Source organism: Barbatula barbatula (genome assembly GCF_947034865.1).
Source record: "Barbatula barbatula genome assembly, chromosome: 25".
NCBI lineage: Eukaryota > Metazoa > Chordata > Actinopteri > Cypriniformes > Nemacheilidae > Barbatula > Barbatula barbatula.
In genome coordinates this window covers 1,764,816-1,788,630 of record NC_136788.1, presented here as the reverse complement: position 1 = coordinate 1,788,630, position 23,815 = coordinate 1,764,816, and the positions used below count along the sequence as shown (strand labels likewise).

At 39.0% G+C, this 23,815-nt stretch overlaps 1 protein-coding gene across 3 annotated transcripts; it reads right to left on the bottom strand.

Annotated features, from left to right (window-relative positions):
* Positions 1 to 272: 272 nt before the first annotated feature.
* On the bottom strand, positions 273 to 16,315 carry ldlrad3 (low density lipoprotein receptor class A domain containing 3). Of its 3 annotated transcripts, none has more exons than XM_079449821.1 (7): positions 16,082 to 16,315; positions 7,940 to 8,110; positions 6,358 to 6,399; positions 6,038 to 6,163; positions 4,351 to 4,485; positions 1,797 to 2,187; positions 274 to 1,661 (listed from the first exon to the last, which is right to left on the bottom strand). In XM_079449821.1, exons 1-7 carry the CDS (start codon positions 16,131 to 16,133, stop codon positions 1,493 to 1,495), a joined length of 1,086 nt encoding a protein of 361 aa, XP_079305947.1. In that variant the 5' UTR covers positions 16,134 to 16,315; the 3' UTR covers positions 274 to 1,492. The 3 variants fall into 3 exon arrangements, with proteins under 3 accessions (XP_079305949.1, XP_079305947.1, XP_079305948.1); XM_079449822.1 differs by having other exon boundaries at positions 7,964 to 8,110; positions 16,082 to 16,307; XM_079449823.1 differs by lacking the exon at positions 7,940 to 8,110 and having other exon boundaries at positions 273 to 1,661; positions 16,082 to 16,262.
* Positions 16,316 to 23,815: the final 7,500 nt, after the last annotated feature.

Below are 23,815 nucleotides of genomic sequence, written 5' to 3'. Positions count from 1 at the left end.
GAACTCGGGATGTCGCTGTGACAAAGACGTTGAGTCAAGGCATCTAGAATAAGTATAAGAACAAGTAAAAGTATGCTATGATATAGTCAATGATTTGTTCAATCAAGCTGTCGTCAAGGATTGGGAGCAGAACATGGGCACTTCCAGCGCACTTTCACGGGTATAAGGTTGCCAAAAATCGACCTACCTTTAGAAACGTCTGAAAAATATGGGCATCATGAGGCAGCAGGGAAAATACTTTATAAAAACGAATGGGTAGTCACAATGTTTTTTGTATGGCATAATATACATTTTATTTTACAGCATAATTCCATTATAAACCTTTTGGTGTATGCTATAGGCCTACATTGTTGAACTGTGGTGATATATGTTAAGAAATAGTTGCTACGATTTCTTCAAGAAATAACTACAATGTGATCTTCTTTTCATGTCAATATTAGGACTATATGTGGTCAGAGACAAACGTCCGATCTAGGGATACATTTTCACCAAATCAGACAGACTTAACAAAGGCCAATTTTCAACATCTATTTTTGGACTAAATGTGGATCAAATTTAGACGGACAAAGAAAAGATAAATTTTTTACATCAATTGTTTCACAAAAACAGACAGTTATTGGTGATATGCCGATGTTGACTGAATTAAACCAGGGCCGAATTTGCTTCTCAGTCCGCCCCTGGTGGTTGACGGCACTGCTGCAAATAATATTTATTATTTTAAGTCAGGGAAAACATTCAACGGTCATTTTAACGACACAAACCGGCACAAATGAATGCCACATGTTTGGGGTGATTTAAACAGCATGGGGTTGTTATAACTCATGAAAGAATGTAGTTAAGAGTTTGTTTTAATGCACAAACAGGCATATGCCGCAAACTAATGTTATAGGATTCGGACGAAATGGGGTGGAGTGTGATGTCATACAGCCCCCAAAAAATCTTTAATATCTTGAACTCCAAACCAGCACAAATGTTCATTTTTGCGGCACAAACGAATAGTATAGTTCTGGTGACGATTTATTTATATGGGTGCCAACTTCACAGAGGTCTGAAATTTTCGTCTCACACAGATCTCAAGTTTGAACTGTTCTCAAAAGTTAGTTTCAAAATCGCATGATCAGTGACTAGTCGAAATCAAGCTGCCGTTACATTTGAAATACATGTCAGAAGTCACATGGAATTTTTTTATGAAGCTTTGTGTCCTTTTGAAGGTTTGACATGCACAATGGACTGCCATTGTAAGGACAAGAACAACAATTTTCAAAAAGGTTCTCTCTTGGTTCTGAACAACGAAGAAAGCCATAGAGGGTTTGCGTAACACAACTGTGAATAAATTATTTCTTAATTTTGCTGTTAAATGCCCACCAGATGGTGGCACTACCGTGGAATATCCTGCATTAAGAAAATTACTAAATATTTTCTTTCTTAAGGCACTTCTTCTGCATATCATATATACACAGGTTCATTTCCACTGGTTTTTGAATAGCGAATGCTAAGATTCCTCTGGGCAGCAGGAGTCAACATTTAAACTGTTGGTCCAGGTTTGCAGTGATTCTATGGATTCTGTGGCTGGCACTTCGTAGACTGGTAGTTCCATCTCAGTATCAATTGTATCTTCTGGAGGGTAAGGAGGGGGTGGGAGATCAAACCACGGTGGATGTCTGTAAAAAAGATGACATTGTTAGTTATTATAAACAGGGTATTATTAAAAGCTGGCAAAAGTTATGGGGATGAGGGCTTATTATAATTATAAGGTTCTAAATAAAGCTTCTAAAATAAATTGACAGTGAACATACCCAACATCCCGTACAGCCTGTGAGTATGACGGCAGCAAATCTATCACACCTGTTGTAGAATGCTGGGGATACGGAAACAACTGGAGACTATGAACTGCACGGAATAGCTCTGAGGGATATGAAGACTGGGGTGAAAAGCTATTGCCTCCTGAATGGATATGTCCCCTGTTTATGATCACAAGTCGGGACAGTAGAAGTGATTGTTGGCAGGCACCTCTATGACAGACACCCTGAGGCAGCAGAACACTCCGTTTCTTCTGATGGTGAAGAACAAGGGCCAACAATGCCACTACGAGAACAAAGATAATGGCACTTCCGATAACAGCATAAGTGATACCAGGGTAATAGTGGAGTCGATAGTCCAGAGTCACAAAGTCCTGTCCTGGGGATTCTGAGAGGCAAAAGAAAATAAAGATCCTAAGAATGTTTTAGACGTTACTCAGCAGAAACATACATTCAACACTAACATGAACATACTAAGTAACACACTAAAGTGCATATGTCCTGGAGTTACATTTTAAAAGTGTACGAAAGACACTGTAAATACAGTAAAATTACATAGAAACTATACAAAATATACACTATAGCAATAATTTAAAGTAAAATGCTTTCATGTTTTAAATGACAAACATTTTTTAAAAAATAAGTCAAGTCAAGTTTATTTTTATTGCGTTTTTGACAATATTCATTATCACAAAGCAGCTGTTCAAGTCTGGAGTTTTCGAGAGTTTAATGGCTTGTAGTGTGATAGAAGCTCTGTTAGGTAGGTAGGGGCTAAACCCTTTAAGGCTTTATAAGTGATTAAAAGAACTTTAAAGTCAATACGATACTTAATGTGTAGCCAGTGAAGGGTTGATAACATTGGTGTTATGTGATGGTATTTTCTGGACCTGGTTAGAACTCTGGCAGCTGCATTCTGAACTAACTGTAGTCAAGTATTGAAGTCACAAATGCAAGAATAAGTTTTTGCTGCCTAAGCAACACAGAAGATTTTGTAATTTGGCAACATTTCCAAGTTGGAAAAATAAATTATGTCGAAAATTAAGAACAAATTATAATTGCAGTAGGCCTATAGTCAATCAACAAAAAAAGATAAGATAGCCAACATTATATCATGTTTTTTATAAAGCAAAGCAATGTATTTAAACAAAAAAGCGAATAGAAAGCAATGGACAAAAAAGTACAGAATAAGTATGCTACAGAAAACATTTGATCTCGCGCAGAGAGAAGCTGCTTATAAGGCATACTGCACATATTAGCCATTTTATAGAACATAGATAGGCTAAACACTCGTGTGATTATCATGTTAAGATTATTTCACATAATCTTAATGTTTGTGAACAATAACAATAACGCAGACTCTGCAAGGACACAAAGATAACAGTGCTAAGCGATCATGTTTATGATAAACATTATAATCAAAGACATTTCAAAGTTCTGTGAATCTAGAATCTGTGACATTCTAATGTCAGTTTTATTCTGTGTGCTCAAGATGCATTCACCACATTTAAATCTCATTCTGCCATCACATAATGTCAATCAGTCTTTCATGCAAAATCCCTAGTTTACATTGAGGGAATGAAAAATTATGTAGACCATTTGTGCTTAATAAATGGTTAATGTCATGATGTATTGAACAGAAGCTGCTCTTTGTTAATAATGTTGATCTTTTCTAGGAGCGACCTATGCTCTTCCGGCCCGACGACAGGAGACGTTCAGCATCGGAGCAGATCTTCTCTCTGACAACATCTCAAAGATGCTACGCACCGTTTGACTATGTCTCCAACCGGTAATTCAAGGGGTAAGGGGTTAACACAAGACTTTAATACAAAAATAACAAAACAAAAATCCACAAGGGGGCAACATAACAAAACAGGGATGGATACAATAACATGGCAAGACAGGACGAAGACTAACTACACTTAAACAAGACTAAAAATAAACTCATTACAAGAACTACAAAACTAGACTAACAACACACAGGAATTCACCACACAATCACAATGAACCAGCAGAAGACAGAAGACACAAGGGCATAACATAAGGGATCAAATCAAGAGGGGAACAGGTGTTGGGCATGGAATCAATAAAGAGGAGACCAGAGGGCGGGAACAGAGATGAGACCGGAGAGAGTGTATGGAAGCTATAAATGTCTCTCTCCACACAAAACATGAGGTTATGTCATGATCCTGTCACTAAACCAAGAGACACATGACTTGAAGTGGCAAAATCAAGACAGAATCAGCCCGTTATAAATGAGGGTAGCTGGAATTCCTTCACCCTCCATCCCTGTTTACAAATTATTGGAATTCATTAACATGCACACATTTAACTATCAAATTTGCTGTTCATGAAGTATTTGTGAATCCGGAGGAGAGTTTTTGGGAAGGTCTGATTTACGCCCAAATTACTCATATATTGACTAAAATATTTATGCATGGTTCATGAATGAGGGCTCATGTGTTTATTCATGTCACAGATACTTAAACAGTCAAATGTATCAGTTAACTTTAGAATTTACACAGGACCAGAACAATATGAAGATAAACGTTACCTGCTGTTGTAAGACAGTTCTCTTCATCACTATTATCTTGACAGTTATCCTGTCCATTGCACAAAAAACTGCGGTCTACACATCGCCCATTATGACAATGGAACCGAGCAGATGAACACACCAAAGGATTAGAGGCTACAGAGGAAAAGAGGAAGAGAGAGAGAGAGAGAGACAGAATTGATTAAACACTTTAACCTCAAATCATGAGAGACCCAAACTAAAATGTTTGCAGTCCCTAAACCTTTTTATAAACAGACTTATTGATGGCATCTTCTAAAGTAAGTCATTTGAACGTATATTGTCCAAATGTTATATAAATAGATGTCCCATAACTAAAAAAAGATGTGTTACAGTTATATAAATTGAGGATGATCACAAAATATATCATGGCACTTGATATAAGGAGAAGTGTGTAGATCAGCTGCACCTGTCATAAGTTTGTTCTATATTGTAACAGTCCTGTCTGTGTTTCTTGTTTCACCCTTGTTTCCTTTGGGTCATGCCCCCCTCTGTTACCATGGACTTCAATCACAGACCACACCCACCTCATCTGTTACCATGACTATTCGTTGATTAATTGCCCTTCTCTTTGTATAAGTAACCCTTATGTTTCAATAAACGATATGTCATACAAAGAGAAATAGTCCAATAGGTGCTAATACAAAGTTACTAGTTTCAACAAAAGCTAGACCACTACATGTTGAGAGAAGAGGGTTAGTGTATTTTTTTTTCTTTACCCCACCTTCAGTGGAACTTTATTACATACTGTATATCATGGCACTTGTCCAAAGGGAGAGATCAGCTGTGTAGATCTGCTGAGAGAGCAGTAGTGCGTAAGCCTGTGGTTGGTGATGGTGAAAGGAAGCTTTGAGGCTTTCCCCTCAATTGTATCATAAAGTGGTTTGTTACTCAAAGCATTTCAAAACATTGCACACTAACACCATCTTGTGGTCAAATGATGGAAAAGCTGCCTTTGTGTCCATTTATATTGTTAAGGGTAGCATGATCAACCCCCGAACACTCAAAGCAGGATTCATGTCTGTCCAGCTCATCAAGGAACCTCTGACAAGGAGGCACGCATTTATGCTCTGGACTAGACATTACTCTCTTTAAATAAATATTATATATATATATTATGACTCCTTTCTGTTATATAGAGCTAAATAGCCGTAGTGATTAGAACCTAAATGCACCGAGCCCTACTTTGCGTTACACTATGTCTAAACGCTTTCGCTATGTAAAAACACACATGCACACAAAGCGGTCCTTGAAGACAAAATAACCTGAAGACGTGTTCGCGCCATGTGTATTTATAACCTGCAGGTGCTGGTGTAATTAGCCAAATCACCTGCCGAGGTTATTTAAAGCCAAAAAAATTGAAGGTTAGACACACGTGCTTCACAACCGGTCGAACAAAGACGGTCTCCAATAGTGTTTGTAACGCAGCATCTAGACTAGCTTTTGATAGGGAACTGGTGTTCATATGAACCAGGAAGTAGTGAGTGCTCCATGCAGGCATTCGCCATGTATTACTGTAATCTTTAACCTTGCAACAACATCGCTTTTTCACTTCATACCCAAGACCATTGAACAAACTTCTTGTCTTCAAAGTGGTGTGATGGTAAGGAGTTTATCTGGCAGTCGAAACCTTTTAAATTTGTTGATGACACAACAACTGGATACTCACTGCAGTTGTCTTCATCACTGCCATCAGGGCAGTCCCTAAAGCCATTGCACCGAAAACGGCCAATAATGCAGTGGATCCCATTTGCACAAGCAAAAAATGTGGGTGCACACTTTGACTTCAACTTCGCTGTGTGGAGAAGAAAGAAAGGTAAAAATTACTTTATTTGTTTACATTTTTTTAGACATATAAGAGGTACTGCTATAATTTATATCCTCCAAGCTCCAAGCAAGTTTCATATCTTAAAACGCCCTCGTCATCAATAACGAAAGCATATATACAGTAATTTTTTGGGAGAAATCCGAAGTTCATCAAAAGCTTACCAGTAAGATTGCGATGCCACAAAAACTTTGTGCTGTTCCTGGCTGTGGAAAACAACATTGTTATGGATTTAACAAGAATCCTGCAAACTGTAAGTAATAAGAAAGTAATACTACTTTACAACTGGTAATGACCTTTCATTTATGAGATTTTATTTATATTGCACGAGACAGAAGCAGAACAGCATTATGAAAGAAACAGCTCAGATATAAACATCTTGGTATAGTGTCAATAATCTGTGCCAATCATTGTTTTTGACAATTAATGCACTATTTTGCAAACAACAGTTTAAATGAGTAATCATGACACACTGTTTTTTTGGACACAATAGAGGAAAGCAGTGTCTGCTATCACTAGTGATTCATAAAATGTTTTCTTTAGAGCTTAAGCTGTACTTAAGGGTCTGTGACATGAATAATAAACACATAATGTTACAAAGACTGTATGAGAAGCTGTATAGGAGTGAAACTGTGGTTCCCTGAACAGGCCAATGGAAATTGGAAAAAAAAACATGCCGGTCCCCGCCCCGGATATTCGGGTATAAAACAATCTCCCGCGAAGCGACGCTGACTGGCTTGGGCGTGTCAGACGTAAGCACTAGCATAAATTGTAACCTTCCAGTGGAAGGGAAGGAGTCAAGAGCTTTTTTTAAAAGATGGGAGCCCCTTCCACCGGCCGTCACGGACGGAGGCCTAGTTCTCTAATATCGAGAAGCCGCCCGGCACCGTAAGGACCACTGGGAAGCCCTATTCCCCCCTGAGGTAACGTGCTACGGAGACCACTTCCTACCGCAGGGAGGAGCTTAGTGGAGATCCACACACGGTCTCCGCCCAGCCCGCCACCAAGGAGTGCTTAGTGATGGATGGAATGCCTACTCTTCGCCCAAGTGGGGGAAGAGGAGAGGCTAGATAGCACACTATCCCACCCGGGAGGGGGGGGGCGCTTTCGCAGGCATACGCCCCCCCGCTGCCGGCCTTACCTGGCGGAAAGTCAAACCAAATTCCGTCGACACAACGTCTCGTTCCCTCCATCAGGGAATGGAGGTTACATACTTAGCTGACACGTTCTGTCAGGACCACTACCATCAAAGATTTACACAATAGCATTATTTAAGGTTGGTGGAGTGAAACGGTTTGGGAAAACTTTCTGCCTGTCCGTGCAGCCTTGCACAAACAGAGCTATACATCCATTGCATAATAGTGAAATGCAAAATAATTAATATACTAAAAGTACACAATTGACAAATGAATGACAGGTGCTTAAAGAGTTTACAAAAATAGTATGGGTCGTCATGATTTTGTCCATATTGATTCACTATGGATTTATGCAAGTGACTATCGCATATATATTTTTTACATGACTCTGTTTGATTAGAGTCGTACAGTAAATTGCCTTTTACTAACCTTTGAAAAAAATTACAAAAATATTTTTAGATGCACAAAAGATAATATAGACACAACTAAATAAATGATCTATAAAACGTTCTCTAGCTCTTTGTACTCAGATTTGGTCTCGAAACTGTGCTATCGAGCATTCTAGTGGTAATTTTTGGAAATGTAATGTGATAGAGAATAAAGTTCATACAGGAACCCAATTTGTGAGGCTTACAGCAACTTTTTTCGTCACTCTTGTCGAAACAGTCTGGAAAGCCATCACACTGCCATCCTCCAGGAATACATTTTCCATCCCCACATGTAAAGTTTCCTGATATTTTGCATTCTGTTGTAAAGTTATTCCCAGGAAGAAGTTGACAATCTGAAGAAAATAAAATGTATTTCATTATTGAATTGCCACCTTTAAATCATGAATGTATAAAAGAAAAAAACAAGGGCCTAAAACACCATAAGTAATTGTTAGAGGATCAATGAGAGTACAAAGAGAGTAGAAGTGGAAATGGAATGCGGTTGCTCGCCCCAAGACTAAACAATCAATCTTATCTTTTTCGACTCCCCCGTATCAGCCTTGGCCAAGGCTGGTGCTGGAATTCAACCCTGAGTGGAGCAGTACGGAGAGACGCTCTTGCGTCTCTCCCCCATTCTACTGAAACACCTGCACAGACTATCACACAGACTCTCACACACACAAACATAAGTCGCACTCGAGGGCGGTCACCCATTCCCAGATCCATCGCCTCCGTCGCTTTGACCCGCCAGCCTGACAAGCGGGTCTGTATACGGCGCCACCATGGCAGCAGGATCAGATGGCTGCTTGTCGGAACTGGATTACTTATCCCTGTTGCAAGTCTTGTCTATGGTGTATTGTGTACATGTTTTTCTCCTCACCTCCCCCATGTTATGCTTTATCTTCTTCTAAAAATACATTTCGTTGCACTGTACTTGTATGTGTGTAATGACAATAAATTGAATTCAATCCAATCAGACATTTCACCTTTAACATCCACTAACTGCTTTCAATCTATAAGATAAGACTGAACCTACTTAAGAGATTTCTCATCAAACCCAATTGCCTTTAATTTGTACAATAAGATTTTGGGATCTATAGTAGGCTTATAGTAGGTTGCGATATTTGGTGATGCAAGGCCAGTGTGGAATGCGAGTTACAACAAGTGAAATACTACGCAACTACTTTACATTTACATTTATTCATTTGGCAGAAGCTTTTATCCAAAGCGACTTACAAGTAGAAAAGCAGAGACTTGCAAATGTCATACTTCCCTGATGACCACATTGGAAAAAATTGTCTCAGGGTTTAAAATATGCATTGGCTTCCTGAGGCTCAGCAGGTGTCAATCACCACAGATAACGGATCAAATATTGTGAAGGCAGCCGCTCTAAACAAGTGGACTAGATTGCAATGCTTTGGAAACAGACTCCATCTTGCAATTGGTAAGTTAAAATTTAGCCCTAATTTATAAATGCAATATTAATATTAATTGGACTTTATATGATGCTTGCTACTGTGAAAATATACAATTCAATTTTTAAAATCTTTAAAAAAAGTAAAAGATTAATAATTTGGAGCTATTGCCCAATCATAGAGCGCTTTGTATTTATACAGTTCATAGAAACAAAGATGACTTTTAAATGTTAAGGGCATATTTTTTATGTGCTTAAGCACTTTTTGTTTAGTCCTACATATTTTATGTATTTAAAGAATTGAAAAAAATGCTTTTAATTAAATGATGATGCTTTTCATTTAAAAGCCTTTTTTTCTTTTAGAAAATGCAGTTATGGATGATTTCAAGAGCCACATGTCTGTGCAAAACGTTGGCTGGGCATTTTTCATTTTTTTGGAAGAAGATGATATTAACTGAAGCTAGAGGTCTTCACGGGTCCACTTAGATCCGAAAACCCGAGGTCCGACCCGAGACCCGAGCGGGTTCGGGTCTAAAAGATTCATGGGAGGTAAAACTTTGAACATTGAAAAGTTGAATGAGCCAATATTTCAAATTGTTTACAGTGATTTTACTGTAATTCCTGCCCTGAATATGTTTATAATTTTGGCTTTCATTGACCATCGTCACATTATTTTGTTCTCGCAAGTTATGCAAAGTATGTAAGTGAAGAGATTTAACCTGGATATTTTGTTCATTGAAATCTAATGTAGTGTGATTTAGGTGTTCCCTTTATTTTTTGAGCAGTGTATATCTCGCACGCTCTCTCTCTCGCTCTCTCTCTCTCTCTATATATATATATATATATATGGCCACTTTCTAAGCACCACATATTTTATACATTACTAAAATAAATAATTAAGAAAGAATTCGCAGAATAAAGTTACTATAGAAGTTATTGTTATTCAAATTAATATCACTGTAACAAGGTTCAATAGAAGGGAAGGAAGGAGACGGGAACCGGCAAACATAAAATAACTTTTAATTAATAAAATCAAACGTAAATAAACACACACAAACCACAACATAAAATCCAGGCCTTGTCCTCTCTCACTGACTCCAGGTTGCTCGTCCTCTTATATGCTCCACAATCTCCTCCGTGATACGAGACCGGTGCGTGAACAGCTGACGAACCGGCCTCGCATCCCAGCTACCTCGCTGCAATCACATTTATCGATCAATCTGCAACCTGTTTCCCTGCCATTCGTTCCTTTTAGCACGAGCTCTGTCAGTCCTGTGCATGACTGCGTGTCCATCTACAGTATTACATCCACAATATGTTTTAAATTAATATTAAAATTACTGAAGCGTCTGAAAAACATCAAAGAGCTTCTAAGTACAATTTTGTTTAATCTGAACTCAGAAAAATAAATAATCAGGATGAACTACAGTTACTCTATCTGCCCGTCGTCTCTCCGGGGCTCTCGAAACTACTGTCAGCTCTCTATAACTAGGTGCAGAAAAATAAAACAGCACTTCATCATGAATGACACATTTCTGTGCGCTACAATATCATCATTATTGTTTTCTAATGTTTGCCATCATTGTTGTGAAATGTTCTCATTTTGCTGGAGGTGACGTCAACAACTAGTTAGCAGTGTGACGAGTGGTGAAGGCAGACAAAACCTTTTTACAGGGTATGGGAAAAGGTATTATATCGCTTCCGCATCATATTATGAAAACTGCATTTATAACAAAAAATGGCAAAGATGCAGATGTCATGTTAACATCACTCCAATCTGTGCTGCTGTTAGGGATGGGTGGATCGATCCTAAAGTATCGATACTGCCGTTGTATCAAAAAGATCGATTCTCAATTAGAAGTATTGATCCTATCTGTTTTTTGGGGGATATTTTAATAACGGTAGTACGCCGTATATTATTGAAATATTTACTTAAATAGGAACTGCAATGGGAACTACTTCTTCCGCTGTTCTGTTCGCTCACTCTGTTTAAGGCAGGCAAGCACCTGCGACGCAAGGTTAAAGAGTGCGTGGCTGCGGTCATGACTGAAAAAAAAGAAACATAATCTGGAGTTATTTCACTCCAGCTAACAATGAAGCTTCATGTGACGTTTGTCATAAAACAATACGCCACTGTGGCAATACCACAAATATGATAAAGCATCTAAAAGTAAAACACCCTAAAGAGCATGACGAAGTACAGCTGAGGCGAGCAGAGGAGGTTACAGAGACAAGATCCCCATCTTCTGGTTTGAGTTATTAAGCAGAATCCTTTCAGAGAGGCGGACATTATCCAGGTACTAACCAAGTGCAAGTGGTGATTTTAATACAAAAAGTCGAGTCACATTTATTTATATACTTTATACAATACAGATTATTTCAGATATTGCAGTAGCCTAATTCATGGTGGGGTAATATTTTATACTGCATATGGGAATAACGATGTAAACTAGACATTTTATTAAAATATGTTTTACTTTTATTAGCCCATATCTATTTCTAATATATTCTAAATTAAATAATTTATATATTATTTATATAATTTAAACTTGTTCATTAAATAAATTACATAGTTTAAGTGTCAAGTAATATCTGGGAGAGATTTACTATAAATGATGAATTCATACTGCTTGTAACAGATCTTTAAGAACGAATATATATATATATATATATATATATATATATATTTAATATTTCATAGATGACTCTCAGAGAGCATCGTTAATTACAAGAAGCATAGGAGAGATGATTGTGAGGGACCTCCAGCCAATCTCAGTGGTAGAAGACTGAGGATTTATTGCACTTGTTAAGACTCTTGATCTATACTACCAAATCCCAAGCCGGAAAAAGCTGATGCAGGGTACAATAAACAACATGTATGAAGACTGTAGAGCCAAATTAATGGCAACATTACAAAATGAAAACCATGTGATACTCACAACGGATATATGGACCCAGGGCCGGATTGGGACTCATTTTCAGCCCTGGAGTTTCATGCCTTAGACCGGCCCACTTTAGTTTACGACTGACTATATTAAAATAATGATAATTAAAACCTAAGTCTGCAATAGCGCACTGTTCTCTACAGCCTTGAATTCATTGTCATTCAGTGTAAATACAGTAGCCTAAGTTTTGCTTCACAGTGAAGATTTATTAGAACAGGACAGTATCAGAATCTATTTTCTTTAAGAATTAGTGTTCATAAATATCCAAACATTGAAATAAGGAAAAAAATATAAATTACAAAAGATTAAAATAAAATGTATTGCACTGTCTAATGACACTATAATTTATTTTAAATAAACATCTGCTTTACAACTTCAAATATTTTTTTACAAATATGAGAACATTAGTTAAATAATAAAACTATTGGACTGTTATCTGACTTTTCTTGCACAATGATTTCTAATGATTTTTTCATCTCTTTTTCCTCTGCATAAGTGTAGCTTCAAGGAAACATGGACAACCCTAAAACATTAATTAACGCGGGCTTCGAACCGACGTCGGTCCGAATGGGGGACGGGCGCTCTAACAATGAGCTAGCTTGCACCTATTGAGACATGTTTTTGCAAGGCCACTAGGATCTTGCACTGCTCCTATTCCTAAATACCTTAACGTTAGCTTACCGGCCGTCTCGTCGTCTTCATTTGCTTTGAGAAAAAATGTGGTCTTCATAGAACATTTGGCCGCGTCAGTTTCCAGAGCTTTCTTGCTTTTTATTCTGGACTTTTCAGCGCCGCCTTTGCGCTTTCTGTCATCCATTTATATTTCTGACGTTTTTTTTTTTGAGCAACTTGGAGTGGTGCTGTCGGGGGCGGGGCCAGGGAGTCTAAAGAGAATCACGTCATCATTAACCTGCAGGCTGCGCTCTGAGTTGGGCTGCGAAAAAATATGAAATATAAAAGAGTGGGGCTGCGATAAAATAATAAATAAAAATATTAGGGCTGCTGTGTGTGAAGGCAGCCTAGGGAAAGCCACATTTCAACCGTGCCATGACAATGCCGGCCCTCGCGGCCAAAAAAACTGACCGGCCCACCGGGAATTCTCCCGATGCTCCCGATTAGCCAATCCGGGGCTGTATGGACCGCAAGGTCCACAGAGGCATATCTAACTGTGCACTGTCATTTTATTACCAACTGGCAAATGCAGGAATTTGTGTTAGAAACCGGCCATTTCAGTGCACAGCATACAGCTGACAATATTAGTGCAGAGCTGAAAAGAATAGCTGAAGAACGGGGTATAACTCAAAAGGTGCTTGCTGTTGTCACAGACAATATTGCGAATATGGTTTCTGCAGTGCATAAGGCTGGGTGGAAGCATTACCCATGTTTTGCCCATAGATTAAACTTGGTGGTCAAAGACCAGCACGAAAAATCCAGAAGCATTGTATCATTTTTTCCACCACAGCACAAAAGCCACAGAGAAGCTTAAACAGATCCAAAAGCAGCTGAATATGACAGAACATAAACTCATAATTTCAGTTGAAACCAGGTGGAAACCAGCTTTCTACATGTTGGAGATGATCAAATGGATCCAGTTACTCTGTCTACTTGGGAAGAGTGACCTGTGCTTTACAAATGAAGAGCGGGCAGTTATCCACCTGACCATTGAGGCCTTGAAACCTTTTGAGGAGGCAACACGTGAAGTATCAGCAGAAAAACTAATTTCTATCTCAAAGGTAATTCCCCTAGTATCACTGCTTCTTAGAGCAACTAGTTGCTCTTTTGCCACAGAACTGGCACAGCGATGTCAGCGAAGATTCCGTGGGGTTGAAACTAGAGGTCTTCTCGGGTCCAAAGATCTTTACCCGACCCGAAATGACCCGAATCACTTTTTACCCGAACCCGAGACAGACCCAATAACGTTTTTATTTTAAAGCCCCGACCCGAGACAGACCCGATAACGTTAGACCCGAGTCCGACCCATCGTATATATTTTTTAAACCCGACTAGACCTGAATGTAAACCGACGTGTATTAATGAAATTGATATGGCAATAAACACGTTGATCCTCTTGTTTTGCTCTGGCAAATTGCGCAAACTGAGGCTAAATGGGTTGTGCCAGTTTTAGCTGAATCAAATCTAAATAAGTGACGACATGGCAACCACTCGCGCTAACATTCTGTCTCAACAATGTGTCCCAAACCGCGTAGTACTGAAATGTGCGTGTCTTTTAATATCTACTTCTGGTCGCCTGGTGGAAGTATGTTTTTTCCTGAATACGATGGTAACTAGAGTGCAAACCCCTGCAGCGTTGGAAACTTCGGGATTTCAATTCTAAGGTGATTTCAGATCACCGCGACTTTCGGAAGATTTGCGTGGCTTTCAACCGATCGGCTGAGGGTTGGAGGAGAGTTGGTAATTACACGCACACACACAAGCAACGCGCTGTTATTGTACAGGATAGTTCGGGTCTTCCTCATGTCAATTAAGTAAAACAATTTTTACTTTATATTACCCGAGACCCGAAGACACTAATAATATACCCGACCCGTGTCCGAAGCTCCCGTGAATCTTTTAGACCCGAACCCGCTCGGGTCTCGGGCCGGACCTCGGGTTTTCGGATCTAAGTGGACCCGTGAAGACCTCTAGTTGAAACCATACACAGCCTCGCTGCCAGCACCTTTCTTGACATGAGGTTTAAGCACCTGGCATTTTGTGACAAAGATTATGTAGAAGCAGTGAAAAAGCGACTGCTATCTGAAATGCAGGATGTCCACTTGGCCACATCTAAGTTAGCTGCTGCACCAGTAGAAGCTACCTCAACATCTGTCCTAAGGTCTGTGTCAGTACATACAGCAAGCTGTGCATCATCAGTGACTGCTCCAATGACACTTTGTACTGCATCATCTACATCTAAAGATCTACATCTAAAAGGATTTTGACATCCAGGTTATATCAGCACAAGCAGTGATTCTATAATTGAAATGCGTCGCTATGCTGAGGAGAAAGTAGTTCCCCGAAACCAAGACCCACTAGTTTGGTGGAGAAATCATGAGCAAACCTTCCCAACTCTCAGCAAACTAGCAAAAAAATATCTTTGGATCACTGCATCATCTGTTCCGTCTGAGAGAATTTTCTCAAAGGCAGGGGAGTTGATCAGTCAAAGAAGAAACAGGCTAAAGGGGAAAAATGTCAACATTCTCTTGTTCCTTCACAAAAACGTATACACCCGTTTTCATAGTTTACACAGGCTTGTATATCAGTATATCAGTATGCACAAATGAAGACTGAGACTTAAATTGATTCTAGGGAGGTCTGGTTAACATCTGCTGTGTAAAAACATAAGCTAAATGTCTTAGAAAGAGCAGTTTTACATACATACTAAATCATAAACATCTAGAGGTCTATATGACATTTAAAAGCAGTATTGCAGATGTGCAAACAATCAGAAAATATGTCTTTCAGGTGTAAAAATGTGTATGTGAACCAGATGTATGTGTGCTGCAGGAATTTCCTACGGTTACTACAGTAAATACTAAGATAGCCTACAGGATTCTTTCATGAAGGTTTATGCAATTTACATTGCCACCATGGTTAATTGTTACTGTAGTGAGACAATTATATTTACTGTGTTTTACCGCAAATACTATAATTCAACTATTGTTAGCTACTAGTAACAACTACATAATGCAAGTGACATTTGAAAACCTAGCAGTCTCATGAAAGCGCAGCTAAAAAACACCGAATAAAACTATTTGTTTACACGTTTGCTGCACAATCATTAACCATTGAGAAGTCATTTCGATTCGCTTAAATAACGTTAAAAGGAAAATAAACATACATAAACACGCTTCACTTCACTTAAATAACCTACACAACACAATTGCTCCAGGTTATCTCTGAAGGCAACGGTAACGATGCGCGTTGACTTTCTGAGGCGGCGCTCTAAAAAAACGGCAGCGACTCACCAACCGAGCTGGAGCCTGCTCCAGAACTTAGCAGAAAATACCAAACCCACATCCTTGACCGCCGGGAGAGCCCGTCGGACTAGCAGTTCCTTAGTCTAAAGGCTTGAATGTGTCGTGTTTATAGTGTCGTGTCGCTGTGATGAGAGAGCTAGGCTCTTGTTGTTGGGACAGCCATGCGAGTCCCAGTACAGAAAGGGGAGGAGGTGAAGACATGCTGGTGTCGGATTCACACACAGAGAAAGGCGGAGACTTTGCCTTGTTGTTTTGATTTGATAGGCGGTTGACAACCAACTTTAATGGTGTAAAAGGATCGTACACAGAAGATTTGGAGATGTGATTTCATTATAAACGAGGTCAAACTTGCTTTACAGAAGCGATTTGAAAATAAATATCACACTTTCATGCGAAAGTACTAAGGCAGTGTTCACATATGACCTCTTTTTTATAAGAAAAAGTTCGGTAAAAAAAAGCTCCCATCGTTTTATTTCTTCGCTGGTGCCAAACTGGAACCGCGGTCAAGCCAGCCGCAGTTCGAAAATACACGGTCAAGCCAGCCGCCGTTTAGATTCATTATGCGCCCATACTTCGTAAACTACGGTACTTTCTAGAAACACCGCTTTAAAAGCTTTATTTAAATGCGGATCGTCTGTGTGTCTCCTCAATATTATATATTGCGTTTTACGTTTAGAATATGTCGTTTTTGTAGTAATTTATGTATTTTTTCGGAATGTTTGCATTATAATTTCTGTAGGCTAAAGTAGGCCTACTTTATTGTAAAAACAATGTGTTCAAAACAAGTTTAGTGGTTTTAATACACGATTTCTAATAAGTTTCACAAACGGATGGTCTCTTCCTGTTGGGGGCATCCCACACTATGTGCACACCATATATGGTCTCATTTTACTGAAGCATTTGGGAGAAATGGTCATTTTTTCACTTTAAATGCCTATAGAAACTTGATTTCTAATAAGTTTCACAAACGGGTGGTCGGATCCTGTAGGGGGCATCCCACACTATATGCACACCATATATGGACTCATTTTACTGTAGCATTTGGTAGAAATAGCGATTTTTCCACTTTAAATGCCTATAGAAACATGATTTCTAATAAGTTTCACAAACGGATGGTCGGATCCTGTAGGGGGCATCCCACACTATATGCACACCATATATGGACTCATTTTACTGTAGCATTTGGGAGAAATGGCGATTTCCCCAATTTAAATGCCTATAGAAACATGATTTCTAATAAGTTTCACAAACGGATGGTCGGACTCTGTAGGGGGCATCCCACAGTATATGCACACCATATATGGACTCATTTTACTGTAGCATTTGAGAGAAATTGTCATTTTTCCACTTTAAATGCCTATAGAAAGATGATTTCTAATAAGTTTCGCAAGCGGATGTTCGGATCCTGTAGGGGGCATCCCACAGTATATGCACACAATATATGGCCTCATTTTACTGTAGCATTTGAGAGAAATTGTAATTTTTTCACTTTAAATGCCTATAGAAACATGATTTCTAATAAGTTTCACAAACGGATGGTCGGATCCTGTAGGGGGCATCCCACACTATATGCACACCATATATGGACTTATTTTACTGTAGCATTTGAGAGAAATTGTAATTTTTCCACTTTAAATACCTATAGAAACATGATTTCTAATAAGTTTCACAAACGGATGGTCGGATCCTGTAGGGGGCATCCCACAGTATATGCACACCATATATGGACTCATTTTACTGTAGCATTTGAGAGAAATTGTAATTTTTCCATTTTAAATGCCTATAGAAACATGATTCCTAATAAGTTTCACAAACGGATGGTCTCTTCCTGTAGGGGGCATCCCACACTATATACACACCATATATGGACTCATTTTACTGTAGCATTTGGGAGAAATTGTCATTTTTCCACTTTAAATGCCTATAGAAACATGATTTCTAATAAGTTTCACAAACGGATGGTCGGATCCTGTAGGGGGCATCCCACACTATATGCACACCATATATGGACTCATTCTACTGTAGCATTTGGGAGAAATTGTCATTTTTCCACTTTAAATGCCTATAGAAACATGATTTCCAATAAGTTTCACAAACGGATGGTCGGATCCTGTAGGGGGCATCCCACACTATATGCACACCATATATGGACTCATTTTACTGTAGCATTTGGGAGAAATGGCGATTTCCCCAATTTAAATGCCTATAGAAACATGATTTCTAATAAGTTTCACAAACGGATGGTCTCTTCCTATAGGGGGCATCCCACCGTATATGCACACCATATATGGACTCATTTTACTGTAGCATTTGGGAGAAATGGCGATTTCCCCAATTTAAATGCCTATAGAAACATGATTTCTAATAAGTTTCAAAAACGGATGGCCAAAATTGTCATTTTTCTGCTTCAAAAGTTATAGACACATTAATTATAAATTGAAAGGTACATTCTCTGAAGAAATTGTAAAGTGGTGCTAATGTGGCAAAATGCTGGTGTTGGGCTAGGGGGATGACCCTTCAAACCACTAGTGAAACAGCCAACCCCCATGTCTCTACGATGTTCTGATGCAAAGATGAAGGTTTTGCTATTGGCCCTAACGGTTGCGTGGCTTGGCATTAAACAATTTTTTTTAAAACTCTGAGGTATAAGTGAAATGAACCAACTCCCATGTCTCTACGATGTTCTGATGCAGAGATATACATCTTGTAAAATAAGTAAACCTATTTGGTTGCAATGGGCGTGGCTTAAAAGCTTCACAATGATCCTGTGACAGATTAATTGAATGCCTGAGTCAAATGAGACCACCCCTTGTCTCTACGACACTGTGTGGACAAGATATCAATGTGGGCCATTTATAATGGAAGTCTATAGGATCGGTTGCTAAGTCCATGTAAATGGTTGCTATGGGCGTGGCTTCATATCTTTTTGAAGTTCCTGGGATGCTGATTCGTTGCCTGGTACTGCTAAGTTATATCATGCGGGACATTTTAACTCCTTATATGGGCATCCATTATAGTCAGTGGGGCTTTTTGGGGGTGCTCCTACGCCCCAGGGGTGCAACTTACACCCCATTGTGAGGTATGTTCTTACAGGGCCTGCCAGCCTCTTCAAATGTCGTTACCAGCATGTATCTCAACGAAATTCTCGCTCGGAGCTACGACCCGCTGAAATTTGTCGTAAAGTTAAGTCAATGGGATTTTTGGGGCGAGTTTTTGCCCCCCTATCATACCCCCAACGCCTGATCGCTTATAAAGGTCATAGCTCACCATTCCTCAATAAGCCAGACGATTTGTTACGACTAGTTACGGGCCGAAAAAAAGTCACAATAATAATTATTTGTGCATATAGTGTGGAATGCCCCCTACAGGAACCGACCATCCGTTTGTGAAACTTATTAGAAATCAAGTTTCTATAGGCATTTAAATAGGATAAATTACAATTTCCCCCGAATGCTACAGTAAAATGAGTTCATATATTGTGTGCATATAGTATGGGATGCCCCCTACAGGAAGAGACCATCTGTTTGTGAAACTTATTAGAAATCACGTTTCTATAGGCATTTAAATTGAGAAAATCGCCATTTCTCCCAAATGCTACAGTAAAATGAGTCCATATATGGTGTGCATATACTGTGGGATGCCCCCTACAGGAAGAGACCATCTGTTTGTGAAACTTATTAGAAATCACGTTTCTATACTATAGGCATTTAAATTGGGAAAATCGCCATTTCTCCCAAATGCTACAGTAAAATGAGTCCATATATGGTGTGCATATACTGTGGGATGCCCCCTACAGGATCCGACCATCCGTTTGTGAAACTTATTAGAAATCATGTTTCTATAGGGATTTAAATTGGGAAAATCGCCATTTCTCCCAAATGCTACAGTAAAATGAGTCCATATATGGTGTGCATATACTGTGGGATGCCCCCTACAGGAAGAGACCATCCGTTTGTCAAACTTATTAGAAATCATGTTTCTATAGGCATTTAAAGTGGAAAAATGACAATTTCTCTGAAATGCTACAGTAAAATGAGTCCATATATGGTGTGCATATACTGTGGGATGCCCCCTACAGGATCCGACCATCCGTTTGTGAAACTTATTAGAAATCATGTTTCTATAGGGATTTAAATTGGGAAAATCGCCATTTCTCCCAAATGCTACAGTAAAATGAGTCCATATATTGTGTGCATATACTGTGGGATGCCCCCTACAGGATCCGACCATCCGTTTGTGAAACTTATTAGAAATCAAGTTTCTATAGACATTTAAATAGGATAAATTACAATTTCCCCCGAATGCTACAGTAAAATGAGTTCATATATTGTGTGCATATAGTATGGGATGCCCCCTACAGGAAGAGACCATCTGTTTGTGAAACTTATTAGAAATCACGTTTCTATACTATAGGCATTTAAATTGAGAAAATCGCCATTTCTCCCAAATGCTACAGTAAAATGAGTCCATATATGGTGTGCATATACTGTGGGATGCCCCCTACAGGATCCGACCATCCGTTTGTGAAACTTATTAGAAATCATGTTTCTATAGGCATTTAAATTGGGGAAATCGCCATTTCTCCCAAATGCTACAGTAAAATGAGTCCATATATGGTGTGCATATACTGTGGGATGCCCCCTACAGGATCCGACCATCCGTTTGTGAAACTTATTGGAAATCATGTTTCTATAGGCATTTAAAGTGGAAAAATGACAATTTCTCCCAAATGCTACAGTAGAATGAGTCCATATATGGTGTGCATATACTGTGGGATGCCCCCTACAGGATCCGACCATCCGTTTGTGAAACTTATTAGAAATCATGTTTCTATAGGCATTTAAAGTGGAAAAATGACAATTTCTCCCAAATGCTACAGTAAAATGAGTCCATATATGGTGTGCATATAGTGTGGGATGCCCCCTACAGGATCCGACCATCCGTTTGTGAAACTTATTAGAAATCATGTTTCTATAGGCATTTAAAGTGGAAAAATTACAATTTCTCTCAAATGCTACAGTAAAATTAGTCCATATATGGTGTGTATATACTGTGGGATGCCCCCTACAGGAAGAGACCATCCGTTTGTGAAACTTATTATAAGTCAAGTTTCTATAGGCATTTAAAGTGGAAAAATGACAATTTCTCCCAAATGCTACAGTAAAATGAGTCCATATATGGTGTGTACATAGTGTGGGATGCCCCCAACAGAGTCCGACCATCCGTTTGTGAAACTTATTGGAAATCATGTTTCTATAGGCATTTAAAGTGGAAAAATGACAATTTCTCCCAAATGCTACAGTAAAATGAGTCCATATATGGTGTGTATATAGTGTGGGATGCCCCCTACAGGAAGAGACCATCCGTTTGTGAAACTTATTAGGAATCATGTTTCTATAGGCATTTAAAATGGAAAAATTACAATTTCTCTCAAATGCTACAGTAAAATGAGTCCATATATGGTGTGCATATACTGTGGGATGCCCCCTACAGGATCCGACCATCCGTTTGTGAAACTTATTAGAAATCATGTTTCTATAGGTATTTAAAGTGGAAAAATGACAATTTCTCTCAAATGCTACAGTAAAATTAGTCCATATATGGTGTGCATATACTGTGGGTTGCCCCCTACAGGAAGAGACCATCCGTTTGTCAAACTTATTAGAAATCATGTTTCTATAGGCATTTAAAGTGGAAAAATTGCAATTTCTCTCAAATGCTACAGTAAAATGAGTCCATATATGGTGTGCATATACTGTGGGATGCCCCCTACAGAGTCCGACCATCCGTTTGTGAAACTTATTGGAAATCATGTTTCTATAGGCATTTAAATTGGAAAAATGACAATTTCTCTCAAATGCTACAGTAAAATGAGTCCATATATGGTGTGCATATACTGTGGGATGCCCCCTACAGAGTCCGACCATCCGTTTGTGAAAATTATTGGAAATCATGTTTCTATAGGCATTTAAAGTGGAAAAATGACAATTTCTCCCAAATGCTACAGTAAAATGAGGCCATATATGGTGTGCATATAGTGTGGGATGCCCCCTACAGGATCCGACCATCCGTTTGTGAAACTTATTGGAAATCATGTTTCTATAGGCATTTAAAGTGGAAAAATGACAATTTCTCCCAAATGCTACAGTAAAATGAGGCCATATATGGTGTGCATATACTGTGGGATGCCCCCTACAGAGTCCGACCATCCGTTTGTGAAACTTATTAGAAATCAAGTTTCTATAGGCATTTAAAGTGAAAAAATGACCATTTCTCCCAAATGCTACAGTAAAATAAGTCCATATATGGTGTGCATATAGTGTGGGATGCCCCCTACAGGATCCGACCATCCGTTTGTGAAACTTATTGGAAATCATGTTTCTATAGGCATTTAAAGTGGAAAAATGACAATTTCTCCCAAATGCTACAGTAAAATGAGTCCATATATGGTGTGCATATAGTGTGGGATGCCCCCTACAGGATCCGACCATCCGTTTGTGAAACTTATTAGAAATCATGTTTCTATAGGCATTTAAAGTGGAAAAATGACAATTTCCCCCAAATGCTACAGTAAACCATTACCATTAGTTATAAGTCATTATAGTAGGAAAGCATGTTTTTTCAAAACGCTATAATACGCTTTCAAAAGCCATTCCACAGTTAAACTTGTACAAATTTATGTTACTGCATTAAAATCATGTATTTGCATTTTGTAGCAAATCATTTAGACACTAACAACACATTTACTATAGGATACACATTAAAAAAATAATTTCACAGGAGTAGGCTACAGGTAAAACAATTTTAACACGTATTATTTGATGGAAATATCAGTAACAGTAACTGTTAAACAAAAGTTGCAGAAGGAGACATTGCTTTCACAACATGCATAATGCAAACATTCTGACAAAAATGTTCATCAATTACGGAAATTCTAAACGTAAAACAAAATATATAATATTGAGGAGACACACAGATGATCCGCATTTAAATAAAGCTTTAAAAGCGGTGTTTCTAGAAATTACCGTAGTCTACTAAGTATGCGCGCATAATGAATCAAACGGCGGCTGGCTTGACCGTGTTTTTTCGAACTGCGGCTGGCTTGACCGCGGTAAACTGGACTCCCCGTCAGATAATAATCAGAATAATCAGAATCCAAACCCCACACCTAATCCTGGCAGGAATCCTTTTTCGGCACCACACCGCGCTGATAGAACGGTAGAAAATAACGTTCCCTGGTGGTTATTTTTGCTTTTTTTTTGCAACCAGAAAACGTTCCCTGGGGGTTATTTTTTATAATTTCGTGATGGGAAAAATCGTCAAAACTGGCAAACGTCAGTATAGAAATTGCCATCGGTGGCCCCCTTTCGCCCCTCGGAAAGACCGACAGAAAGGGAACGTCTGGTTTACATATGTAACCTCTGTTCCCTGATGGTGGGAACGAGACGTTGTGTCCTTATTGCCATAACGCTGACCGCCCGCTGCAACAGTCAAGACATGATTCTCAGGCTCCTCAGCACAAAAGGTGAATGAATGAGCACGCCATCTCCCTTTTAAACCCGGATATCCGGCAGGCAAATTTCATTCACCAATTTCATTGGCCTTTTCAAAACTAGTCAGAACATGATAGGTTCTCAAGGCTCCTGTAGTTCAGTGGTAAGAGCATTGCATTAACAACGCAAGGTTGTGTGTTGGATCCCAGAGGATTGCAGATACCTATGT

Excerpts from the sequence above, each read along its gene's own strand:
- ldlrad3 (XM_079449821.1), bottom strand. The coding sequence starts at position 16,133 with ATGTGGGTTTGGTATTTTCTGCTAAGTTCTGGAGCAGGCTCCAGCTCG. Across the intron at positions 6,400-7,939 it reads GCCTCACAAATTGGGTTCCT|CCAGGAACAGCACAAAGTTT; the intron begins GTATGAACTTTA and ends TGTTTTCCACAG. Across the intron at positions 1,662-1,796 it reads CAGGCTGTACGGGATGTTGG|ACATCCACCGTGGTTTGATC; the intron begins GTATGTTCACTG and ends TCTTTTTTACAG.